The 24,267-nt window shown below is 37.8% G+C and overlaps 1 protein-coding gene across 1 annotated transcript in view; it reads right to left on the bottom strand.

The window, feature by feature from the left end:
* Positions 1-10,388: 10,388 nt before the first annotated feature.
* LOC126976292 (odorant receptor 4-like) overlaps positions 10,389-24,267 on the bottom strand; it is a 28,146-nt gene continuing 14,267 nt past the window's right edge. Inside the window, exons 5-7 of the mRNA XM_050824564.1 lie at positions 24,168-24,256; positions 20,375-20,441; positions 10,389-10,712 (exon numbers count right to left, since the gene is read on the bottom strand). Of these exons, the coding sequence (XP_050680521.1) occupies positions 10,659-10,712; positions 20,375-20,441; positions 24,168-24,256 (210 nt within the window). The 3' untranslated portion in view covers positions 10,389-10,658. The remainder of the gene's footprint in view (positions 10,713-20,374; positions 20,442-24,167; positions 24,257-24,267) is intronic.

Genomic DNA, 24,267 nt, shown 5'->3' with positions numbered 1-24,267 from the left:
ATAATACAAAAATTGCGTCGACTTCCTATTTCTCAGGCGGCAATTTGCATTAGTTTCTACGCATAAACGATCAACAAAATGACTTAAATTACTTAGTAGTAAAAATCCTGTTGAATAGTAAATCACATATTTTAATAATATTTATTAAGTATGTATATTGTATGGCAAATATATCTATACAACTTGAAACTATAATAGCAACGACAGCCTAGAAGGTGTCGTTGAGATTATCGTAAAAGTGACTTTTGATTATTTGTCAAATTCGAATATTCGTCTCTGACTTTGAATCTTCTGATTTTCAACTAAGAGTAGTGTTAGGACCGATAATATCGAAAAATGTTTCGTTCGTTCAATCATCGTTTCGACATTGAATACGATGTAGCTTCGACACGACTAATGCTACGATATATCGAATATCGATTTTAGGAGTAGGCCACCGGAAATCAACGCCCTGAGTCGAAGAGATATAGTAAATCCTGATTGCTTGATGAAAATATTAACATTAACATCCAATAACCCCTTTTTTGTGAAAATTGGAACAAAACTAAACAATTGTCCTATGCTACTTGTTTCTTACAAAAGAGGCATAATTCGAGCAAAATAAATATTTTCAGACGCAGGATGAAATATTGCGTACGAGCTCTACTTTTACATTTAATTATTCATTTGTAACGTAAAGTAAGAATTAAAATAACTACTAATTATATCAATACGGTGTTATTATATCTATTCCGTAAATAAATTATTTATTTTAAAGACATATGATGATTTAGGCTCGTTCGGGTTCTCCAAATGATTGAAAGAAATTATAAAAGTTAATATTGTCGTTTTCTCTACTTATTATTTTTGTCTACTTAGTTTGATTCAACATAACAATGCTCTTCGCTATATTTATTACATTTTGTAAGAAGTATCACTTCGAGGAAGTGTACCAAGAATACTGGCAGTGTTTCCAGTGGCCAGTGCCTGGGTTTCCAGCAGCTCTATGGAAAATCCCTTATAATACTTTATGCATTCTTTGCACTGCACGGGCCAAGTATTTCGACACCAAGGCACACGTAAATAAGACTCAAGAGACCAACACATTTGTGACTGACTAACTAACTGAATCTAAATAATTTGTTATGTTTTTAAAATGATAACCCTCACTCCCCTCGTATGCTTTGTTCAACTCTCAGGTTGAGGCTTCATCTACGGAATCTACTTTACCTGCTCAATCCCAATATTTGCATAATATTAGGAAATTGACTTGAGATGTCGTTAGATTTCCAAGAGCGACATCTCGTTCGCATGGTTCATAAAATTTTGTTTTCAGTTCTATTTGTGTAACTAACTGAAGTATTTTAGATATAAGAAGGAGCAATAGGCTTGACGGAAGTTGCGTTCCACACCAGCAAACCTCCCCGTGCCCCAGCCACTAGGGTTATTACATCAGGACGCTTGCCATCGCGACGGGTATTATAATAATAATAATATCAGGATGCGCGCTAGATTATGGGTACCACAGCGGCGCCTATTTCTGCTGTGAAGCAGTAATGTGTAAACATTACTGTGTTTCGGTCTGAAGGGCGCGGTAGCTAGTGAAGTTACTGGGCAAATGAGACAACATCCTATGTCTCAAGGTGACGAGCGCAATAGTAGTTCCGCTCAGAATTTCTGGGCTTCATCATTGGTGTGGTTCATTTATCATTTTCAGTATTTATCACTTTATTTTAACTGTAAATATTACGTTATATCTTAAATATTTTAATATAAATTAGTAATGAAAGAGTGCGAATATAGTTACTTACCGGGTGTCGGCTAGGTTGCGTAATCAATTTGGTGGCGTAACCAGCTCGAACGCGTCATGACTCTATTGTCTGTTTGGTGTCTAGTTTGATAGCTAACGGACACCATGATGGCGCAATCACTCGCCGCCACCAACAATATATACAGCTCTATAGAGAATTACTCACCTGGTGTCCGTTTGGTTGCGCAACCAATTTGGTGACGCGACCAGCTCGAACGTGACATGACTCTGGTGTCTGTATGGTGTCTAGTTTGGCAGCTTACGGACATCACCGTAGTGTCCCGTTGAAATATAGCCCTTAGTGTTATAGATTGAAAAGACTTACAAAAAGTAGAATACTGTAATCTATTTTAGAGCACAAGAATGTAATATGAACGCATTGCTCTGCGTTCGTCTCGTAACTTTCACGTAAAAAGACATCATACTTCACATTTTACATGAAATAATTCATCTTCGTGGAATTCTAATTTAAAAAAAAACCTACAAAATGTCCCTTTTGTTGTTACTACGTATTACACGCAAAAAATTATTTCAGTGTACGCAATCTATGTGCATGTGTGTGTCATTTTGTTTGCGTGTGTAGGGTGTCATGTTGCATCCCGCTGAGCCAGACACCAGACGGGTGGTGTATGGGAATTTTGAGAACAGGGCTGCCACGCAACTATTATTGAAGTGAAAACATTATTTGATTTTTTTTATATAATTAGGGGGCAATCGGACAAGAGACTGTTGCCGGCCTTTACGTTGAGAGTATGCACTATCCTTGAAGGCCCATAAGTCCTATCTATTCAGGAAAACTGCAGCCGGTACCTGATTATGAGCACCTTATTTATTGGTATAGAATAAGAATGAGCTGTCATGCTTGGAAATGCAACGCTTGTTCAAGTAAAGTCGGCTCGGATTGACAAACGGAGCGCGACCAATCAGAGTGACAATTACCGGAGTAATTTACACAATTATAATTTGATGTATATGATATTTCTTTGTGAATATAGAACAAACAACAGCCTTGCAATAATAAAGTGTGGCCTTAAAACACTAACACACGCAATTATTAATCTATTTATTATTACATTTATGAATATAATATCATTCTAGAATCCATTCTATTTTAAATACACCTGATTGTTGAATGAATAAAAACTCTTTTTTGAAAATAATGATTGCATTTCGTAAGTAAGACCTATGGTAGCCAATTTATATGAATGCACCCTTATCATTCCGAACAATTCCATCTACGTTTCCCTTATGTATTTGTGCAATCTCCTTTCAGCCAGCTCTACTTCACCTACAGTTAGTCCAGCTGACATTTAAACTTTTTTAATTATTTTTTTTTTTCACCAGTTTCAGATTGTGCTTACTAATTAGTAAGTTAACCAACTTTGTGGAAGGTTCCTTTATCCAGGCTGCCAGTCAGGTGGGTACCAGGGTGGCACGTTTTTCAGCTGGTAACAGTAATGTGCATTCAATTATTGTATTACATTTTGAAGTGTTGTGAAATTATTGGACTAATGTGCGAACATCTTATGTCTCAAAGAGACAAAGTGACTTTGGTTTCAATTAAGAATCCTGGGCGGCTCTGCAAAGTGTGGCAGGGCGTTACCCTTACCATCTACTATCTCATTCTTTTTAAACGTATCTTAAATTTAAACTTTTTAATTTTACACTGTTGTAATATAAAATATAATTTAATTTAATACTACTAACATAAGAGGTGCGCGTGGCAGCCCTACCGCGGCCCACCCCTAGTTCCCCGCCGTGTATGGCAAGTGCACACACGTGCATTACGTAAAAACTGACAGCCTATAAATTTGAACAGAACCTGTTCTAGGGAATGCATTGTCAAGACTCCGAGTGGGGTTTTTTTGGACTGGGTTATAACGTTCGTAGTGGGCTTGACTAAAATAATTTAATATATTACGGCAAACGTCAATCGAGGTCAATTCTTGACTTGACTTCAATAGTCTCCCAATCCAGAATAGTGATAACAAAATATTAATTTATTATTTTACCAGTGGGAGGCTCCTTTGCACCGGATGCCGGTTAGAGTATGGGTACCACAATGGCGCCCATTTCTACCGTGAAGCAGTAATGTGTAAGCATTACTGTGTTTCGGTCTGAAGGGCGAAGTAGCTAGTGAAATGACTGGGCAAATGAGACTTGTCAACTTATGTCTCAAGGTGACGAGCGCGATAGTAGTTCCGCTCATAATTTTTGGGTTTTTCAAGAACCCTAAGCGGCACTGCAATGTAATGGGCAAGGCGTATCAATTACCATCAGCTTAAAGTCCTACTCGTCTCGTCCCTTACATTCATAAAAAAATATGGGGATACAGTTTGGTATAGCAGTACCATATCTACTATCTATTGGCCGCATATAAATTTTTCTTTATTTATTATAAAGTCCCCATATAATATAATAATACCACTCAATAGCTAAAAAAATCGTTTCTGAAGGAACCTTCTCTGACGGAAATACAGCACCTCCGGTAGCGGGCCGTTTTAGATGGTATGTCGTCGGCTGGTCCATCGCACAAAACTATTATTATTATCATCTGGACCAAACCGTGCACGACGCCGGACCGATTGGTGTGATTACACTTTGTTAGAAGCCCGACGAGATAGTCCTCGTCCTGTAATCGTTTAACACCACTCACACTCACATCACAAATCACACACCTACAATAATACTATACACAAATAGTCACACACTTTTACACATACATTCCGACATATTTAGAAACACACATATATATCACCGCACTCCCCGGTGACTGCGAAGTTTCTTCAAACTTAGAGTCCATTGGACTGACAGATATGTTAGATCGTTAGTGATCTTCTCTTTCTTTCGAGTCTCCTACCGAGACGCCCCGCACCTGTGAGCTACATTTTCGGCCTCCAAGACCCCCGCCCGGCTTCGCTGTAAAAGTCTTTATTATCAGCACAAAGGAGGTTTTTAGTCGGTAGGGGGTGTTTACACCCGAGTTCGACATATGGGCCCAGTTTCGGGGTCTTTTGTACGTAAATGTATTTTCCTCCTCTCCAAAAAAAACGATTGGTGCATTGGTCCGATGGTCCGCCGTACCAAATCCAACCATATGTTGAGAAATGAGAACATCAAGGAGCGATTAATTACACAAAATATAAATTATTATTCTATATATCAGGTGTAATCATTCACAATGTTCACTCAACATTAAAATTAAATACAAATGTATATAAGGTAAGAAAATAAAGACATAATTAACTCAATTACAAGTAAAATTTATTAAAAGTTTATACAATTAAGTGTTAGTGATTACTTATACATATAAAATAAAAAGCGTAGTGTGTTTGTGTGTGTGTTGTATATGTACGTGTGTTGTTTCTATGACAGTTTCATACGGCTCGCTAAAGTCGCTCTACGATAAGTCTCTTTTGAACCGACTTCAAAAAGGGTTCTCAATTCGTCCTAAGGAGGACAATGTTACTCGCGTCCGTAGGAGATACCATCTTCTCCTAGACCTACCCTACACGTGTCCTCCGGGTGGTGCTAAATGAGTAACAATGCCGAGTGTCAGGCGGCAGTAAATAACCAGACCGATTTAATAAGTCCTAACAAGACTTATCTGTGTGGGTAGTAAATGACCTGCACCACCCGCTACCTCGTGGTCATGTTTCGCGAAATCAGTAGTCTTGGCTTAATCGCCCGGGCTAAGAGGATGATAACCTCAATAAAAAATCCCCAAATCCTAAGGTGGGACACGTGCCGAGAGGATGCATGACTGATGGAAAGATCAGCCTCAAACGCCATCTTCATTGGACCTGGCTCACTTTGAAGTATTGTGCCTTCACACGGGAATAGGCGTACCCCGTGTGTGACCTGTTTATCGACCTCACTCGTGGGAACAAAAATGAACAAAGACTCAATTAACACAATTTCAACTACACAAGATAAAACAAAAAATAAGGTAACTCAGCAAATAATTCATCCTGGTATATTTAACAGACCCAGGTCGCACTCCATCTCTGAAATTAACCAACCAATAATAATGCTAATAAGAAAGCTGGAATAACAGAATTATTGTCACCCCAAAATGACTTAGATGGATCCTGGACTGGCGTCCCTAATAAAAACAAAAAAAGGCAACGTGATACTCCTATCAATGACAGAGCTCTAAAGCAGTCAAAACTGAATAGATACTGGCTTAGCGATTCTGTGCCTACATCTAACTCTTTTTCTGTATTGGAACATGTACAGGATGATCCAAGCCAAACTCCACAAACCGAACCCAAACCACCACCATTGTTTGTTGATAACGTTGCAAACATACGACCGCTAACTCAATTACTGAATACAAAAGTAGAAGGACTGTACACATTGAAAGTCTTACAGAACAAAAAAGTAAAAATACAGCCCCAATCAAGCGAAGCATTCAAAATTATAACAAAGGAATTGGACGATAAAAATACAGAGTACTATACTTATAAACCGAAAAAAGAACGGAATTTCAAAGTTATACTCAAACATATGCACTCGTCAACAGACACTGAAGACATCAGAGAATCACTCGCAGCCCTTGATCATACAGTTACTAATATATGGAATATAAAGCAAATGTATACCAAGAAGCCACTAGATATGTTTGTTATCGAACTACAGCCAAAAACGAATAACAAAGATATATATAATATCAAGGGAATCCTTAATTTCCGTGTTAAGTTCGAACCACCAAGGCCAAAACGCAGCTTACCACAGTGCTCCAATTGTCAGGACTATGGCTATGGCAAGATGTATTAAATGTGCTGGTTACCATGCTTCCGTTGAATGCCCGCGGAAAGTTAGATCTGATGATGTAAAATGTGTACTGTGTGAAGGAAACCATCCTGCAAATTATAAGGGCTGTACAGTCTTTAAAGAACTCCAAAGACAGAAATACCCACCACTTCGTAGCAAAATAGAAGTGAATCATAAGAATGACAAAAGTACCAACTTAGTTAATAATTATAGTAAAATTCTGCCAACACAACTGATTGACAAAACCAAAACATATGCTGAAACAGTTAGACATGAACGGGAAAAACCGAAAATAAATCCATTTAAATATAGCCAAAATAGACAGACTTCAGACGAAGAGACAAACGAACCAAAAGATAACTCTATCGACTCCAAACAGATAATGACAATGTTCAAAGAAATGATGCAGCAAATGACAACTATGACAAACCTACTTATGAACATCATGTCCCTACTGCATTCACATTCAGACCATTAAAAATTGCTATGTGGAATGCCAATGGGCTGTCAAATCATACTCTCGAAGTTATAATGTTCTTAAATACCAACAATATAGACATAATGCTAGTATCCGAGACCCATTTTACGAATAAAAGTTTCTTTAAAGTGCCTAGATACAAAATGTACAATACAAACCATCCTGACGGCTCCGCTCATGCAGGCTCAGCCATACTAATTAAAGAAAATATAAAACACTATGTGACAAATTCGTACTGTAGTAACGAAATTCAAGCTACTAATATTGTAATTGATTCCTCTAGAGGTCCGCTAACAATTTCAGCCCTTTACATGCCCCCTAGGCACAACCTTAAAAATGACAGCTACACTTCGTTCTTTCAAACGCTGGGCAACAAATTCATTGCAGGAGGTGATTATAATGCGAAACATATTGACTGGGGATCACGGATTATAACTCACAAGGGACGTGAACTCAGTAAAACAATACACCAGCTCAATCTCCAAGTATCATCTACCGGCGAACCAACGTACTGGCCCAGTGATATCAATAAGAAACCTGATCTGGTTGACTTCTTTGTCACTAAAGGCATTCCGGCTTCATCCTTGTGCTGTACATCCAGCTTAGATTTATCTTCTGATCATACTGCAATCATAGCCGAACTACGCAATAAACCAGTGCTAATAAAGAGACCCTGTAAACTCCACAGTAAAAACACGGATTGGATTAGATTCAGACAACGATTAAACGATACTATGACTTCTCAAATCCCATTAAAATCTGACTGTGACATAACTAATGCTGTAGAGATATTTAATAAGTGTGTCCAATCAGCGGCGTGGGAAGCTACTCCTACAGTTCATAGCGATAATGACTACATACCGACTTATCCTCAAATTGTAGTGGACCTGGTACAAAAAAAGAGACAAGCTAGGAAAACGTATCGAGAATCAAGATCTCCAGAACATAAACGAATATATAACAGACTGGTCAGAAAACTTAAAAATACGCTAAGTAAAGTTAGAAACGAAAATTTTGAAAACTTTTTGCATAACCTTGACGCCACATCTTCAACTGATTATTTACTATGGAAAGTCATGAAAAGTGTTAAAAGACCTATCACTTTCCAATCACCCTTACGTAAAGAAGATGGAAGCTGGGCAAGAACTGATGCAGATAGAGCGAAATTATTCGGTGAACATTTGTCTTGCGTTTTTACTTCTTATCCCGACTTAGGATCAAGTAAAATAGACGAGGTTAGGGAAAGCATGTCCTTGACCCATCAGCTGTCACTTCCGATCAAATGTTTTTCCAAAACTGAAGTATACCATGCCATTCGTAAACTAGACTCAAAAAAGGCACCCGGCTATGATCTCATAACAGCAAAAACATTAAAAGAATTACCTGACATAGGCATTATATTATTGACACAAATATACAATGCTATTTTAAAACGCGCATTCATTCCTGAACAATGGAAAACAGCTGAAATAATCCTTATCCTTAAGCCTGGAAAGGAACCAGATAAAGTTACATCATATCGCCCCATAAGCCTACTGCCAATAGCTTCTAAACTGCTGGAAACCCTCGTCATGAAAAGACTTCTACCAGAAATCAATAAATCAAATATAATCCCTTCGCACCAATTTGGATTTCGCGAGGCTCATGGAACCGTTGAACAAATTCATCGACTAGTCAATGAGATCAATTCCGCTTTTGAAAAAAGAAAGTACTGCTCGGCAGCCTTCCTCGATATCTCGCAAGCTTTTGACCGAGTTTGGCACCAAGGCCTGCTATTCAAAATATTGAAAATCCTTCCTCCAAACTTCTATCTATTTTTAAAATCTTATCTTACTCGACGTCACTTTTATGTAAAGCTTGGTGAAGAAAAATCTGACTTATATGACATTAAGGCGGGAGTCCCACAAGGAAGTGTTATGGGTCCAGTCCTATACCTATTATATACTTTTGACCTACCATTAACAAAAAATGTACTTGTGGGCACCTTCGCTGATGATACAGCAGTGTTATCTACCCATGAAGATCCGGAAATTGCATCCAATATGCTACAACGAAGTCTTGATGAGATATCCGTGTGGCTGCGCGACTGGCGCATCAAAGCGAATGAGTCCAAATCTGCTCATATGACCTTCACACTTAGACATGGCTCATGCCCTCCTGTAAAATTGAATAACATTGAAATACCCCAATGCGAGGAAGTGCGATATTTGGGTATACTCATGGACAGAAGACTGACATGGAAAAAACATATTTTCAATAAAAGAAAAGCACTTGGCATACAACTCAGAAAGATGTACTGGCTAATGTCACGGCACTCAAAATTGTCTCTCTGTAATAAATTACTCCTATATAAAAGTATATTAAAGCCTATGTGGTCCTACGGAATTGAGTTGTGGGGCATCAAATTCAAACCTGGAAATACTCCAACGCTTTCAGTCTAAAATGCTGCGGATCATAACAAATTCACCTTGGTATATCACCAACATCCAACTTCACCGCGACCTGAAAGTACCAATGGTCAAACAGGAGATTCTTAATAAACTCAAGTCTTATGCAAAACGTATTCAAGCCCACCCAAACGCACTCGCCTGCAATTTGATGAGTAAAAGTTGTTTCAACAGACTAAAGAGAAAAGCCCCTCAAGACCTCAATATTGTATAAGATATTGGCATTAAAAAAAATGGATTGGTCACTGGACTAATACCATTCCAAGACTAATTTGAACTATGTAACCTCTAGCCAAATGCCAAGTGATTAGGCAGATTGCAAGATAGTCAATATTAAAAAAAAAAAATCGATCGGTATTTCTTTATGTATGACTTTAAAGTTTAAACTGAGTTTAAACCTATCAATATGTAGCACATATATATAAATAGTAGTATTTTATGAATATAAGAGGTAAAGGTTTGCATAAGATTTGTATTAAATTAGATTTTTATTAAGTCATTTTATACATTTTTATTTTTTGAAGTCGGTTTATTTAAACCTAGTTTTTTTGAGATGTCATTGAGAATGTAAGTTCTACAATTGTTTCAATCAATAGGTGGTGCAATAGATTGAATTGTTGACACCCACACCACGATGCTTCCTGTTCGATCCTCACCCACGACCTGTCATGACGACCCAAATAGCCCAGTGGTTCGTGACCTTGCCTACTGAGAATCGAATCCTGGAAGGTGCAAACATTAATATAATGAACTAACCGTTCCCACCCGCTTGGCTGTGGGTATTTTAAAAGAAAGGAACGTTGGAATTGGAAAAATAGGCCATAAACCATCGAGGATTAATTTCGCATCGAATGGTTCATGTCGATACGATGTTATAAATGTTTATTTCCGAGTCATGGATGTTTATATGTATTAACGTATGTTTAAGTATAAGTATATTCTATTAAAATTCTGCGGCCACAGTAGTGCCCCCGGCACGTCGAGCAAAAACAAGCGTACCATACTTATCTCGAAGCAGTTCAGATCATATTCAAATCCCTAAAACTACGTTGTGGATAAAATAACAAGCCAAAATTTTCAGTAAGCAAGCAGGTATTGTATAAACACGATATTAAAAACCTGTGGATATTAATGGTTATTGTTATAAATTATGTGTTCCCTGAGATATTTAGTTATACATAGTCCTGAGAAGAGCGAAGTACGACCAAGAGCGACTCAATATCTGAAACAATATATTAATATTTAATCATAACAAAATACTCACTTTTTAACGTGTTTACATGGAGGTAATTTAGGTGATGACTTCTTTATCCTTTTAACAAACATTGGTTCGATGAAAGTTTGAATCTTTTCAATGTTGAATGTCAATTGTCATTTATTACCTCTGAACTTGTAAATTTCAACATATTATATGTATATTTATATACGCCGACAACCGGTGGAGGCAGATCATCCGGTCCAAGTGCAACTACAATGCTGACCACGATACTCAGACATATATAAGTGTAGGTATTTTAAGTACAAAGTCATCACAACAAAATCAAATAAATTTCCTTTAAAGTTAAAATTATTATATATTTTATTTTATGAAATGCTCACATAATGCCTCTATTTATTTACGGTATGTGTGGATTGATGCATGTACTATACTCAATAACTCTTGTGTTTATAAGTATTAATTTACTTTTTTTTCTTTTTTTGACTTACTCGTGTAAGCCTTTCAGTTTTTGACATTTGAGTATTTTTGTTGCGTCACTTTGCATATATTGTAATTGAAATGATTTGTAAAACAATTAAAATGTACATCTTGACTTAAAAGAGTGGCAATGAGTTTCTTGCTACTTCTTCTCATTAACTCAACCCTTTACGAAGTAGCGGTAAATTCAATAAGAAACAATATATATTTTTTTGACATTCATAAGTGTCATTTCCGTGACCTACATGAATAAAGTGTATTTGAATTTGAATTTGAATAGACTGAGTAATTAAATTAATTATGTGTTATTCTTAAGCCATTATTGCACCCTGAAAAATTCTCCGATTAGCCAACTCCTTCACAATCAAATGAGATATAGAAGATCTAGGTCCCCCAAAGCCAGTCACATACCCACAAATGGATTTTTCTAGATTTTTCTCATAATAACATTAATCATCTTATTTGTCAAATATTGCAAATATTAATTACACACTAAGTACTGGAATTTTTCAATCCAACGCCATCTTTGCTAGTAATGTTAAAACCGATTGTAATCCAACAGGTTGACACTTAAATTTTTTGTTTAGCACCAAAGCACGGATGAGTAAAAAAAGAAGAACTCCGCGCCGTGATATTAGCAAGTGAAGCACCTTTATGCTAGTGTGTTTGCGGTTACGGGGGATACTTGTTACACAATTTTTTCTCCCTTAAATAATCATATATGGCCACAAATACTTTTATAGTATCGTTTTTTCACAACGCACGACGGCATTTTTAAAATATTTTATTGCGACGCAAACTGAGATCAGTCACAGACGATGGCAAATCTCATAATGGCGGCCGATCGGCTTGTATTAGTGTAAGTGTGTGCGTGGGGCTATGTAGTTACTCGTTTACCGGCTTGTTTTGGTGCTTCACTGTTATTTAAGGTGACACGGACTCCTTCTTTTTTTACTCGTCCGTGGCAACAAAGATGCTTAGCAAAAATCGCTTCGTCGGCAGTGTTGTTTTTTGTTATACTTTAAGACCATGACATCACAACCAATCATAAAATTTTATCACACGTTGTCAGCACTACAGGGAAGAACATAAGGTACTTTTTATTCTGAAATATTTAAATCCCCTAGCGAGCGCGACACGTATTTATTCCAGACAAAGTGGCACACAAAAGCCGAATAAGAACATGGTATTTGTAATTTGCAGCATTGTTGTGTTTCAACATAGAATCCATCAAGCCAATCTCCCAGGCTGTTAGCAGATAAATTATGCAACCTTGACAACAACAGAGGCCCTGTGGTACCCCAGACCTTGCGGCAAAACATTAGCAGAGACCGTTTTCAGGTTTAATAGTTCTAAAACCGTCCACGTCGCGCTAATGCGGGCAAGACAATCATAGTAGGCCTATTCTCGTTTTGTTACGACCTTATGTCAAAAAGTTATCGTATTTCTGTAATACAAAGTGACGGTTCAGTTACGATTGTGATGACGTTACGTTCCGATTTAGGGTAATTGCACGATGCGTATTCTCGTAACAAGAAAGAACTGAACTGAACTGAAATCGTTGGGAAATGCTGATCCTGCAAAATTTTGACGTTTGGTCGAGTTACCACCTTAAAACATTATCTGATAGAGCATAGATAACCCTTTTAATGGTAGTAGAAATATTTTAGTTATCTTAGAACAATATTGGCAACTTCGACCGAACTTGTCGTTCAAATGTTGACGCGCAGCACCGATCAAGTTATAGTTCAATGATAGGAGCTTACCAATCTAGAGCAAAACCAGGATGAAATCAAAACTTAACTTCAAAGATTTTGAAATTACTCGAATAGCACCGATGAATCTAAAGCAAAACTTAGATAGGATCGAAACTTAACCTTAACGATTTTGATATTACGTGAATAGCACCCCAGTGTGATAACGAACAACTGCAGCGCTGACTAAGACTGAGATCTACAGATTATACTTAGACTTTGGTCAGACTTAACTTACTAAGACTTTACGACTGTAAAACTAAGCTGAGTGTGATGTCTTAGTCTAAGCTTAGTATAATTTAACCTGTCAAATCACTAACGGCCGTTTTCAATAACCTATCTACCCTTAGTTTCACTTACGGATACATTGCTGTTACCGTTTAGTGACAAGATCTTATATATTGACACGGGAGTGGGTCAGGGATTGGAAATAATACTCCGCTTATAGGAACGAGTCTTTATTTGCGTTCACTTATTCTGAACTGGCACATCGCCGGTCTGCCGCTGTTCCTCTTGTGGGCGGCGGTACCTTTAACGCGTCACACCGCACCGAACACTAAGTCTCTTCTATCTTCTTCCTCTTGGAACACTTCCACTTTTCACCACTTCTTCTTCTTTACACTTTCGAGTCAGAACTAGAACTGCTGTAGGCCACGCTTAGTACGGCTTATATACCCCCGGATCTGTCTATTTTTAAAATGATTCTCCCATTCCATCTTTAAATTTAAATTGTACTAGAAAATTCTTTTAACTATTTTTATCCTGCTTACACATTTTCCATCCCTTTTTTTCTGTTCGATTTGATCCTGAACTTACTAGAAATTTCGATTTAACTTAACATAACCCAAAAAATTCCATACACTGGTAGGTGTATCGAACCCGGGTCTACAGCGTCTAAAGTAAACACTTTTCCGCTGAGCTACGAGTATTGCTGACGGAGCCGTTGAAATTAACAATGTCTTGAAGTTTGACACTCTCGTCATTTACGTTGCAGCGTTGCTACGCAACACTGCCCCCCCCCCCCCCAAGACATGATCGTCCCGATCATCGTTGCTTCCGTAGTACTTAGCCACCCAATCAACATGTGCGATTTTCGGGGGACTTCGAGGGGTACGCTGGATCCTGAGAGTCACATCATTTATCCTTGTAATTACTTTGTATGGTCCCTCCCAACTTGGTTGGAGCTTCGGAGACTTCCCCTTTCGCCTTACGGGATTGTGTAACCAAATCAGGGTTCCCTCTTGAAAACTAGGACTATTAGCTCTTCGATCGTAGCGGGTCTTCATCCGTTCACTTGTCTAAAGCCCAGTTGTTCTAATTTCCTCGTAGATGTCAACCATCTTATTCCGTAACTCATCCACATATTCTGTTATACTTTTCGGAGTATCTGGTGGACAGCCTGAGAGTAAATCAGCTGGCAATTTCAATTCCCTTCCAAAATTGGCGTACGCAGGAGCCACCGTAGTCGTCTCGTGTATTGCGGATCTATACGACATTAGAAACAGTGGAATGTCCTCATCCCTGTTATCCTGATGACTGTCCACTACTTTTGCCAGATGTCACTCCGATGTTTGGTTAAACCTCTCCACCATCCCGTCCGACTGTGGAGTATATGGCGTAGTTATGGTTTTATGGATTCCCAAGATCTTGCAAACTTCTTGAAATAATTGTGACTCGAAGTTCCGCCCTTGATCACTGTGCATCTCCAAAGGCACACCGAATCTGCAGATAACTTCATTCACCAGCTTCGTCGCAACGGTGACTGCTTCTTGATTAGGTAGAGCAAATGCTTCCGGCCACTTCGTGAAATAATCCATCACCACCATTATGTAACGGTTTCCAGCTTTGGTGACTGGAAACGGTCCGGCTATATCCAGAGCTACTCTCTCCCTCGGAGCCCCAACATTATACAACTTCATAGCTCCTCTGTTCTGGGTCTGAGGTCCTTTGACAGATGCACAATTTTGCATTTAAACACCAGTCTTCCACATCATCACGGCAATGCAACCAGTAAAATCGTTCTTTAATTTTTGTGAGAGTTCTTCTTATTCCCAAATGTCCACCTGAAGAACCATCGTGATAAGCTCTCAGGATCTCGTTCACCTTCTCCCTGGTAACGACCAGTTGCAGATGGCAATCCTTTCCTTGCGGGGTTTCCCGTTTACGGCACAGCAACCCGTCATGCATCACCAAACAGTTCCATTGTGCCCAGAGACTCTTGGTAGCCGTACTGTGTCTAGCCACTTCAGACCATTTTGGTTTTAGTGATCCACTTGCTAGCCAATGTAAAAGTGGTTGAAGATCCTTATCATTTTCCTGAGCTCTCCTCATGGCATCGTTGCTCCAGTTCTCGTCAATCGAATCTGTTCTGATCAGTCGGATTATTGGGTTTTCTTTCTCCTACTGACGAATGCAAAGTTTGCATTCCGTCGGACAAGGTCTTCTAGATAAAGCATCTGCGTTTCTATGAGTTTTTCCTCCTCGATGTTCGATTTCAAAGTCATACTCTTGAAATTGCTCAATCCATCTGGCCACTTGTCCTTCCGGATTCTTGAATTCTAGTAACTACTTCAAGGCGGCATGATCAGTCCTTACGAGGAATTTGCGACCCAACAAGTACTTTTTGAAATGTTGTAATGTCTTCACCACGGCCAGTAACTCCCTACGAGTTACACAGTAGTTTCTCTCCGGCTTTGTGCTTTCTTCTCCGATAAAGATTTGCTAAATAATGCAATTACAACTTCTTGATCTCCTCTCTTCTGAGATAGTACTCCACCAATTCCGGTGTTGCTAGCATCAGCATCCACTATGAATCTTCCTTCTGTGTCAGGATATCCGAGGATAGGTGATTCACATAGTCTTTTCTTCAGCTCTAAGAAAGTTTGTTCGCATTCTTCATCCCAGGAAAAGGCTCTTTTCTCCTCCGTCAGTCGATGTAAGGGCTTAGCAACATCGGAAAACCCTTTCACAAAGCGTCGATAGTAAGAGCATAGTCCTAGAAATGCTCTCACATGTGTCTTTTCTGTCGGCGTTGGCCAGTCTTTGACAGCACTTATCTTGGCAAGATCCGTCGCAACGCCTTGCTCCGAGATAACGTGCCCCAAGTAATTCACCTGACGTTGAAAGAAGGAACATTTCTTTGGACTCAACTTCAAGTTGGCACCCTGCCGTTTTGTGAAGACTTTTTCAAGCTTCTTAAGATGATCTTCAAAACTTCGTCCCATAATGATTATGTCATCCAAGTAGACAAGGCAGGTTTCTCCCAACATACCTGCCAGCACATGCTCCATCAACCTTTCGAAAGTAGCTGGGGCGTTGCATAATCCGAAGGACATTGTTTTGAACTGCCATAACCCTTTTCCGGTTGAAAAAGCCGTCTTCTCCTTGTCACTTTTCAAATCAAGGGTAGAGAACCACGTCATGCCACAAAGTGAATCTAATGTGTTATCGATTCTTGGCAATGGATAACTGTCTTTCTTAGTTACATCGTTCAAACGCCGATAGTCCACACAAAATCTAGTTGATCCATCCTTCTTCTTCACCAGAACCACTGGAGAACACCATGGACTCGATGACGGTTCTATCACACCATTTTCTTTCATATCCCGAATCATGTCTTCCACTTCTTGTTCACGTGCAAACGGAATACGTCTTGGTCTTTGCCGTATCGGAACAATGTCTCCTGTGTCGATCTTGTGTTTCACCAAACCAGTTCTTCCGATGTCCCCGTCGTTCTTCGAGAACATCCTGGCGTAGCATAGCAGGAAATTTCTCGCTTTTATTAACTGTAGCTTGGTAAGATTGTCCTTACAGCCATCCAGAAGTTTCTGTATGTTCACATCCTGGCTTGCAGCTACGGTCTTCCTCCCTTCTTAACACTTTCTTAACCAAGCTTTCTCCTCACAACCTCCTATCACTGTTCCTTCCCTAATGATTTGCTTGTCCTCATGAGGATTAAACACGGGAACCATCGCAATTTGGGAGTTTCCCACAACAGTCCTGGCTGGGATCCATTTCGTGTCCGATGTCTCTCTCTCTATTAAAGCACATTTACAAGGTCTTCCTCTGTCATCTCTTGGCAGGACTACCGGGACTAGAGTCTGCGATCTCGGATTTAAAGTAGTGTCTCGTAAGCACAACACTTTCCCAAAAGTTCCGCCTTTTATTGGAATTTCTTCAGCTCCATGCTTCAATACACCATGTTTCATGTTTATCGTACACTGATGATTTCGAAGAAAATCCAACCCAATGATGCAGTCATCTGTGATATCCGCGATTACCACTTTTTGCTAGTACAACGTATTACCGATTGAGATTGCCAGCTGATTTACTCTCAGGTTGTCCACCGGATACTCCGAAAAGTATAACAGAATATGTGGATGAGTTACGGAATAAGATGATTGACATCTACGAGGAAATTAGAAGAACTGGGCTTAAAGCAAGTGAACGGATGAAGACGCGCTACTATCGAAGAGCTAATGTTCCTAGTTTTGAAGAAGGAACCCTGATTTGGTTACACAATCCCATAAGGCTAAAGGGGAAGTCTCCGAAGCTTCAACCAAGTTGGGAGGGACCATACAAAGTAGTCACAAGGATAAATGATGTGACTCTCAGAATCCAACGTACCCCTCGCAGGACCCCCTCGATCGGACACTTTTCCTCTGAGCTACGAGTATTGCTGACGGAGCCGTTGAAATTAACAATGTCTTGAAATTTGATACTCTCGTCATTTACGTTGCACCGTTGCTACGCCAATATCCATAGTTATGCCCAATATAGTTATAGTCCAATGCTATCTGTCAATATCTATTGAAATTTAAGTAAGCGTAAAAGGATAGATTTGTCTACGTCTAGTAAGTCAAAGTAAGGCTATCCTTACATATCCGTATCCGTAACATATCTATATATGTTATTGAAAACGGCCGTATAAAAACGAAATCAAAATCAAATTCAAATATTTTTATTCAAAATAGGATGTGAAATCACTTATTGAAAGTCAAAAAAACTACCACCCATTCCAAAGTGAATGCCTCAGGCCTGAGAGGAATGGGCGCAACAAACTCAGCGGACTTTTTTTTTTCATCAAAAATATGTTTTACAATTAAAGTAACATTTACAAAGTAATATTGTACAATTAAACTTATTATTTAATAGCCTGAGGGCGGACGCTCCATTCCCAATCTGTGGTATCATTAAGAAAGTCATTTATGTTATAGTAACCTTTACCACACAAACGTTTTTTAACAATTCTTTTGAATAACGTAATACTTTTCTTTTGAACATTTTCTGGGATGTTGTTGTAAAAGCATATACATCGCTCCACAAAAGACTTACTCACTCGACTTAGCCGAGTAGTAGGCATCATCAGTTTATGTCTGTTCCTGGTGTTAACATTATGGTTATGACAGTTTTTGGCAAATTCACTTATGTGCCTATGAACATACATTACATTATCAAGAATATATTGAGAAGCAACAGTCAAGATGTTAATTTCTTTGAATTTTGCTCTCAATGATTCTTTAGGACCTAGGTTATAAATAGCGCGAATAGCCCTCTTCTGCAGCACAAATATTGTATTAATATCGGCGGCGTTGCCCCATAGCAATATACCATAGGACATAATACTATGGAAATAACTAAGGTATACTAGTCGCGCCGTATCTATGTCAGTTAATTGTCTAAAGTGAAGTGTCGTCCGCAAACAATACTATCTTATGTTTTTTCATTATAAGATTAGGAAGATCATTTATATAGATAAGGAAGGGGAACGGTCCAAGAATAGACCCTTGTCGTACCCCCATACTGAGAGGAGTCCCAGGAGATCTCCTGCCATTCACGTCGACCCTCTGAATTCTATTGTTTAGATTTGAAGTCAGAAGATCAAGCGCAGTTCCTTTTATGCCATAGTGGTAAGGCTTCCTGACCAGCGTTGAATGTTGAACACAATCAAAAGCCTTAGATAAATCACAGAAGATGCCAAGTGCATTCTGCGATTCCTCCCAGGCATCAAAAATATTCTTGATCAGCCCAACACCTGCATCCGTTGTTGAACGGCCCCTAGTAAAGCCAAATTGTTTCAAATGAAGTAACTTGTGAGAGTTAAAGTAACGGTCGGCAAAACCGACACAGGACGATAGTTGTTCGGTTCAGAAGAGCATCCCGACTTAAATATTGGTGTAATTTTACTATGTTTCAGAAGGTGAGGTAACACGCCACAATTAATACAATAATTAAATACTATTGCAAGATATGGTGCTATGACATCAACTATTGAACTTATTATTTTAACAGAATTGCCCCATATATCAGCAGTTTTTTTCATGTCTAGAGATTTAAAAGTTTTAATTATTTCTCCAGGGCTAACAAAACTAAAATTGAAACCCTAAAACATTTTCCAGGAGAAGTGACTCAGCAACACAGGTGGAGGAGACAAGAGTGTTTGTGATAGAAACTGGAATCTCAGAAAAAAAATTCTCAAAAGCAGTAGCAACTTCCTGCTGAGATTGAATTATTGTATTGTTTATTGATAGATTATATTCAATGTTGCGGTCTTTCAATCTTCCAGATTCCCAGTTAATAACATTCCAAGTCATCTTTATTTTATTTGGTGCATTTTTAATTATGTGTCTGATATGCATAGACTTTGCAATAGAACAAACACTTTTAAATAATTTAGAGTATTTTTTAACATACTCGAGAAAAGATGCATCATGATTATACAATGATCTCTCACTATACAGTTCATATAGCCTTTGTCTGCTCCTATGAATGCCAGCTGTTGCCCAATCATTAAATGACATGACAGGAGACCACCTGATTTGACTGTCTTAGAAGTAAATATAGAAGCAAACTCTGTTTTAATTATTTTAAATAAGATATCATACATTTCATTTGGATTAATATTATATTTGAATAAATCCAAATTTGAGAGTTTAACTGACACATTCCCTCTATATTTCTCCATTCGCCTATTATTCACAGGAACAAACATAAACTTTTTAATTTTAGTACATTTTTTATTTTTAGGCAGCGACTCTGATAGGTCAAAATGAGGATTCATCATCATCATCATCATGAGCCGGAAGTCGTCTACTGCTGGATAAAGGCCTCCTCCAAAGATCTACACGACGATTGGTCCTGCGTTGCCCTCATCCAACCTATTCCGGCGATCTTGACAGATCGTCGGTCCATCTTGTGGGGGACTGCCAACACAGCATCTTCCGGTACGTGGTCGCCATTCGAGGACTTTACTTCCCCACCAGCCATCTGTCCGTCTAACTATGTGCCCACTGCCACTTCAGTTTCGCAATCAATTGGGCTATGTCTGTGACTGTGGTAGGTGATCCGTAGGATTCTACGGATCACCTCATTTCTGATTAAATTAGGATAATCATATGCTCATTCAGTCATTCTCATAAAACATGTTATACTTACAGTGGTAAAAGCGTTTAGATTAAGAGTGGCGAAGTTGGCTGCTGTCAGCTTACATGGCTTCTGTGATCTGAAAGACATTAACAATATGTTATATTTTTAAAGTGATAACCCTCACTCCTAGGATTAATACACAAATAAAATTTGAAAAACAAAATTTGATTAACGATGTGGGATTCGAACCCACGACCTACGGCGTTCCGTGCCGTGTTCTGAAAATCATATAATCATAAGCTTGTACAAGAGGGAGTAATCAATTATTATGATACCAATATTCACTTAGAATTTAATAACACTTTTTATTAACTCTTTTATCAATTTTTAAAACTTTCGTGCGGCTTTTTGTAGCTATATTTCTTTATAACAATTCATCAGTGTTGGTATTGAGTAGTTTCGGAATAATCGCAGGTCCTTCTACAGGGTGAGTGTAGTGAGTTCGCGGTAACATCCTGTCTAGCAACTGTGGTACAATGGACTCGGCCGCTATAAATAAATATAAATCTATAATAATTGACTTATAGAATTGCGCGAGAGTAACTTTAAATTAAAAACTTTAAAATAAAATCTGTTCAATTTGTACAAATTGGTAAGCAATCCTAATAATGAGTGTAATTGAATTTTAGTATTAATTATTCCAAAATCAAACTTGTTTATTTCGTTTTGTTTCGCTAACTTTATAGTTAGCAAATATAATTTAATTTTTAAATAAATTTATTAATTAAAATCTAATATATATCATTCTCTTGTCCCGGTGTTTGTTACCAAACTCTGAAATTTTGTGTGCATATCGGGTAGGTTTGAGGATCGGCCAACATGTATTTTTCTTGCCCCTAAATAATAAAGGTAATCGACGCCTAAATATATTTTTTTATTTTTTTGACACACATATTTTTTTTATTTTATTATGATTCAGCATTAAAAAATACATACAACTTCAAATTTTCGCCATTCTACGATCTACAACTATTTTGTATCGCGATTATTATATTATTCTGCTTGATGCACAGATCCGCAATAGGATTGCAACACGGAACACAAAACTAGTTTTTTCTGTTCTGTGGGTTACAAGATGGCAATCTATTATAATGATTATTGTACTACGATAAATTTTATGTACGATATATTTGGTAGGTCTGAGATTCGGTCGTCATCTATTTTTATGCCCCAAATATTTTAATTATTGAATTTTTTTATTACTTTATACGGCAATACAACGTTTGCTGGGTCAGCTAGTTATTTTATAATATGTTACTCAGTGATAACGGTTCTCCATTTGTAAAAGGTATTTTAAGATCGGTTCTACACTCTGTGATTGTATGCCGTACACAACAAACAAAAGCTTGAAGCCACTTTTAAGTTTAACGGTTGTTACTGGGTAAATCGTATTTATATTATTTCGTTCGGAATTGAAACGTAATGAAAGTTGCTTATTAATTCCGCGACAGTCGAAACAAAATGAGCTTACCTACTAAGATAGCGTACCGTACCCTATGCTTGTATTGTCCGCTGTTATGAAGCAAATAATTTGTGTAAAAGTTTGTCAATATACATATTCATATACATATTCATATACATATTCATATACATATTCATATACATATTCATATACATATACAAATATCAAATAAATTGTAACTGCTCCGGAAAGTAATCAAAGCCGTTTGAAATTGCTACGCTGATCCGTTGGAAAATAGCTGGCAGCGCTAGGGTTTCCAGTAGCCCTTTTGAGGCGCGTAGATAGTAGTTTGTACATTCTCCGCGCTTCTCGGCCCGATGGGCAAGTGTCTCTATATATGTAAAACTCGACATATGCGATGCTTGCTGGCTTCGGCAGTCGAAGCAGCAGTCCCAGAACCAATCTTGGCAATGAGAACAAGCAAGACTGTCTAGCCATCTAAAGATGCAAGTTGTGTCCCACACCAATGCCCTGACACCAGGCACATTCCATCACAATGCTTGGCATCTTTATAATGACCGTAAATGGTTAAAGGTAGAATGGAAAAGGACAAAATTTCTTTACATAGGAACTTTATCTTAAAGCTTAAACAATCTAAACTTTATCGGCCTTACAAATAAACTTGGTATAAAGTTATAACTAAGCATAAACAAAGAATATGCTAAATGTTTACAATATCGTTGACAACACTGTCAATACAATGATAATTCTGAAGTTTTCCGAATGACAACCAGCCTTGCAAATAAACGCGGGAAACGTTATACGTCCGAATAAACCAATCGTAAACAGAATGTCTATTTGTAAACATTTTGCATTTTCTTGGTTTATGACCAGTTATAACATTATGCTTATTTTATTTGTAAGGCCGAAAATTTCCAATATAAGTGTAAAAATGTTTAATTATGATATTTTACTTATGAAAAAGGTTATTCATTTTTACTTGTGACTAAAATTACGTCCGGACTAGGAATTAGTAATCATAGTATTGAAGGATTGGCGAACAGACTTAGTTCTGCAGCATACGCGGTTAAAAAGATTAGACAATTAACTGACATAGATACGGCGCGACTAGTATACTTAAGTTATTTCCATAGTATTATGTCCTATGGTATATTGCTATGGGGCAACGCTGCCGATATTAATACAATATTTGTGCTGCAGAAGAGGGCTATTCGCGCTATTTATAAACTAGGTCCTAGAGAATCATTGAGACCAAAATTCAAAGAAATTAACATCTTGACTGTTGCTTCTCAATATATTCTTGATAATGTAATGTATGTTCATAGGCACATAAGTGAATTTGCCAGAAACTGTTATAACCATAATGTTAACACCAGGAACAGACATAAACTGATGATGCCTACTACTCGGCTAAGTCAAGTTAGTACGTCTTTTGTGGGGCGATGTATATGCTTTTACAACAAGATCCCAGAAAGTGTTCAAAACAAAAGTATTACGTTATTCAAAAGAATTGTTAAAAAACGTTTGTGTGGTAAAGGTTACTATAACATAAATGACTTTCTTAATGATACCACAGATTGGGAATGGAGCGACCGCCCTCAGGCTATTAAATAATAAGTTTAATTGTACAATGTTACTTTGTTACTTTGGTAAATGGTACTTTAATTGTAAAACATATTTTTGATGAAAAAAAAAGCCCGCTGAGTTTGTTGCGCCCATTCTTCTCAGGCATTCATTTTGGAATGGGTGGTAGTTTTTTGACTTTCAATAAGTGATTTCTATCCTATTTTGAATAAAAATATTTGAATTTGATTTTGATTTCGTTTTTATACGGCCGTTTTCAATAACATATCTATCCTTACTTTGACTTACTAGACGTAGACAAATCTATCCTTTTACGCTTACTTAAATTTCAATAGACATTGACAGATAGCATTGGACTATAACTATATTGGGCATAACTATGGATATTGTTGCGTAGCAACGGTGCAACGTAAATGACGAGAGTGTCAAATTTCAAGACATTGTTAATTTCAACGGCTCCGTCAGCAATACTCGTAGCTCAGGGGAAAAGTGTCCGATCGACATGTACGATTTTCGGGGGACTGCGAGGGGTACGTTGGATTCTGAGAGTCACATCATTTATCCTGAATTTAATTATTGAATATTGGATATAAAATTGACACACCTTTACATAAATTATTTTGCCCCAAACTAGGCATCAGCATGTGCTTGGCAACTTGCAAAACAATGTTAACTTATGATACGATAAATCTACTTAAACATACATAAATACATACAATAATACATAAATACAAACATATTGTTTTTAATAACAACTAGAAAATCCAAGTTCTACAATAAGTATTTATAACTCACCTGATAAGGATAATGTATATACTTCTCTTGATGTCAGAACTGGTGGAATACCATTGACAATTATATACCGCGTGATATATTTGTACACTCTGAAATATTA

Source organism: Leptidea sinapis, chromosome 40, assembly GCF_905404315.1.
Source record: "Leptidea sinapis chromosome 40, ilLepSina1.1, whole genome shotgun sequence".
Lineage (NCBI taxonomy): Eukaryota > Metazoa > Arthropoda > Insecta > Lepidoptera > Pieridae > Leptidea > Leptidea sinapis.
This window is presented reverse-complemented; position numbering and strand designations above follow the sequence as displayed.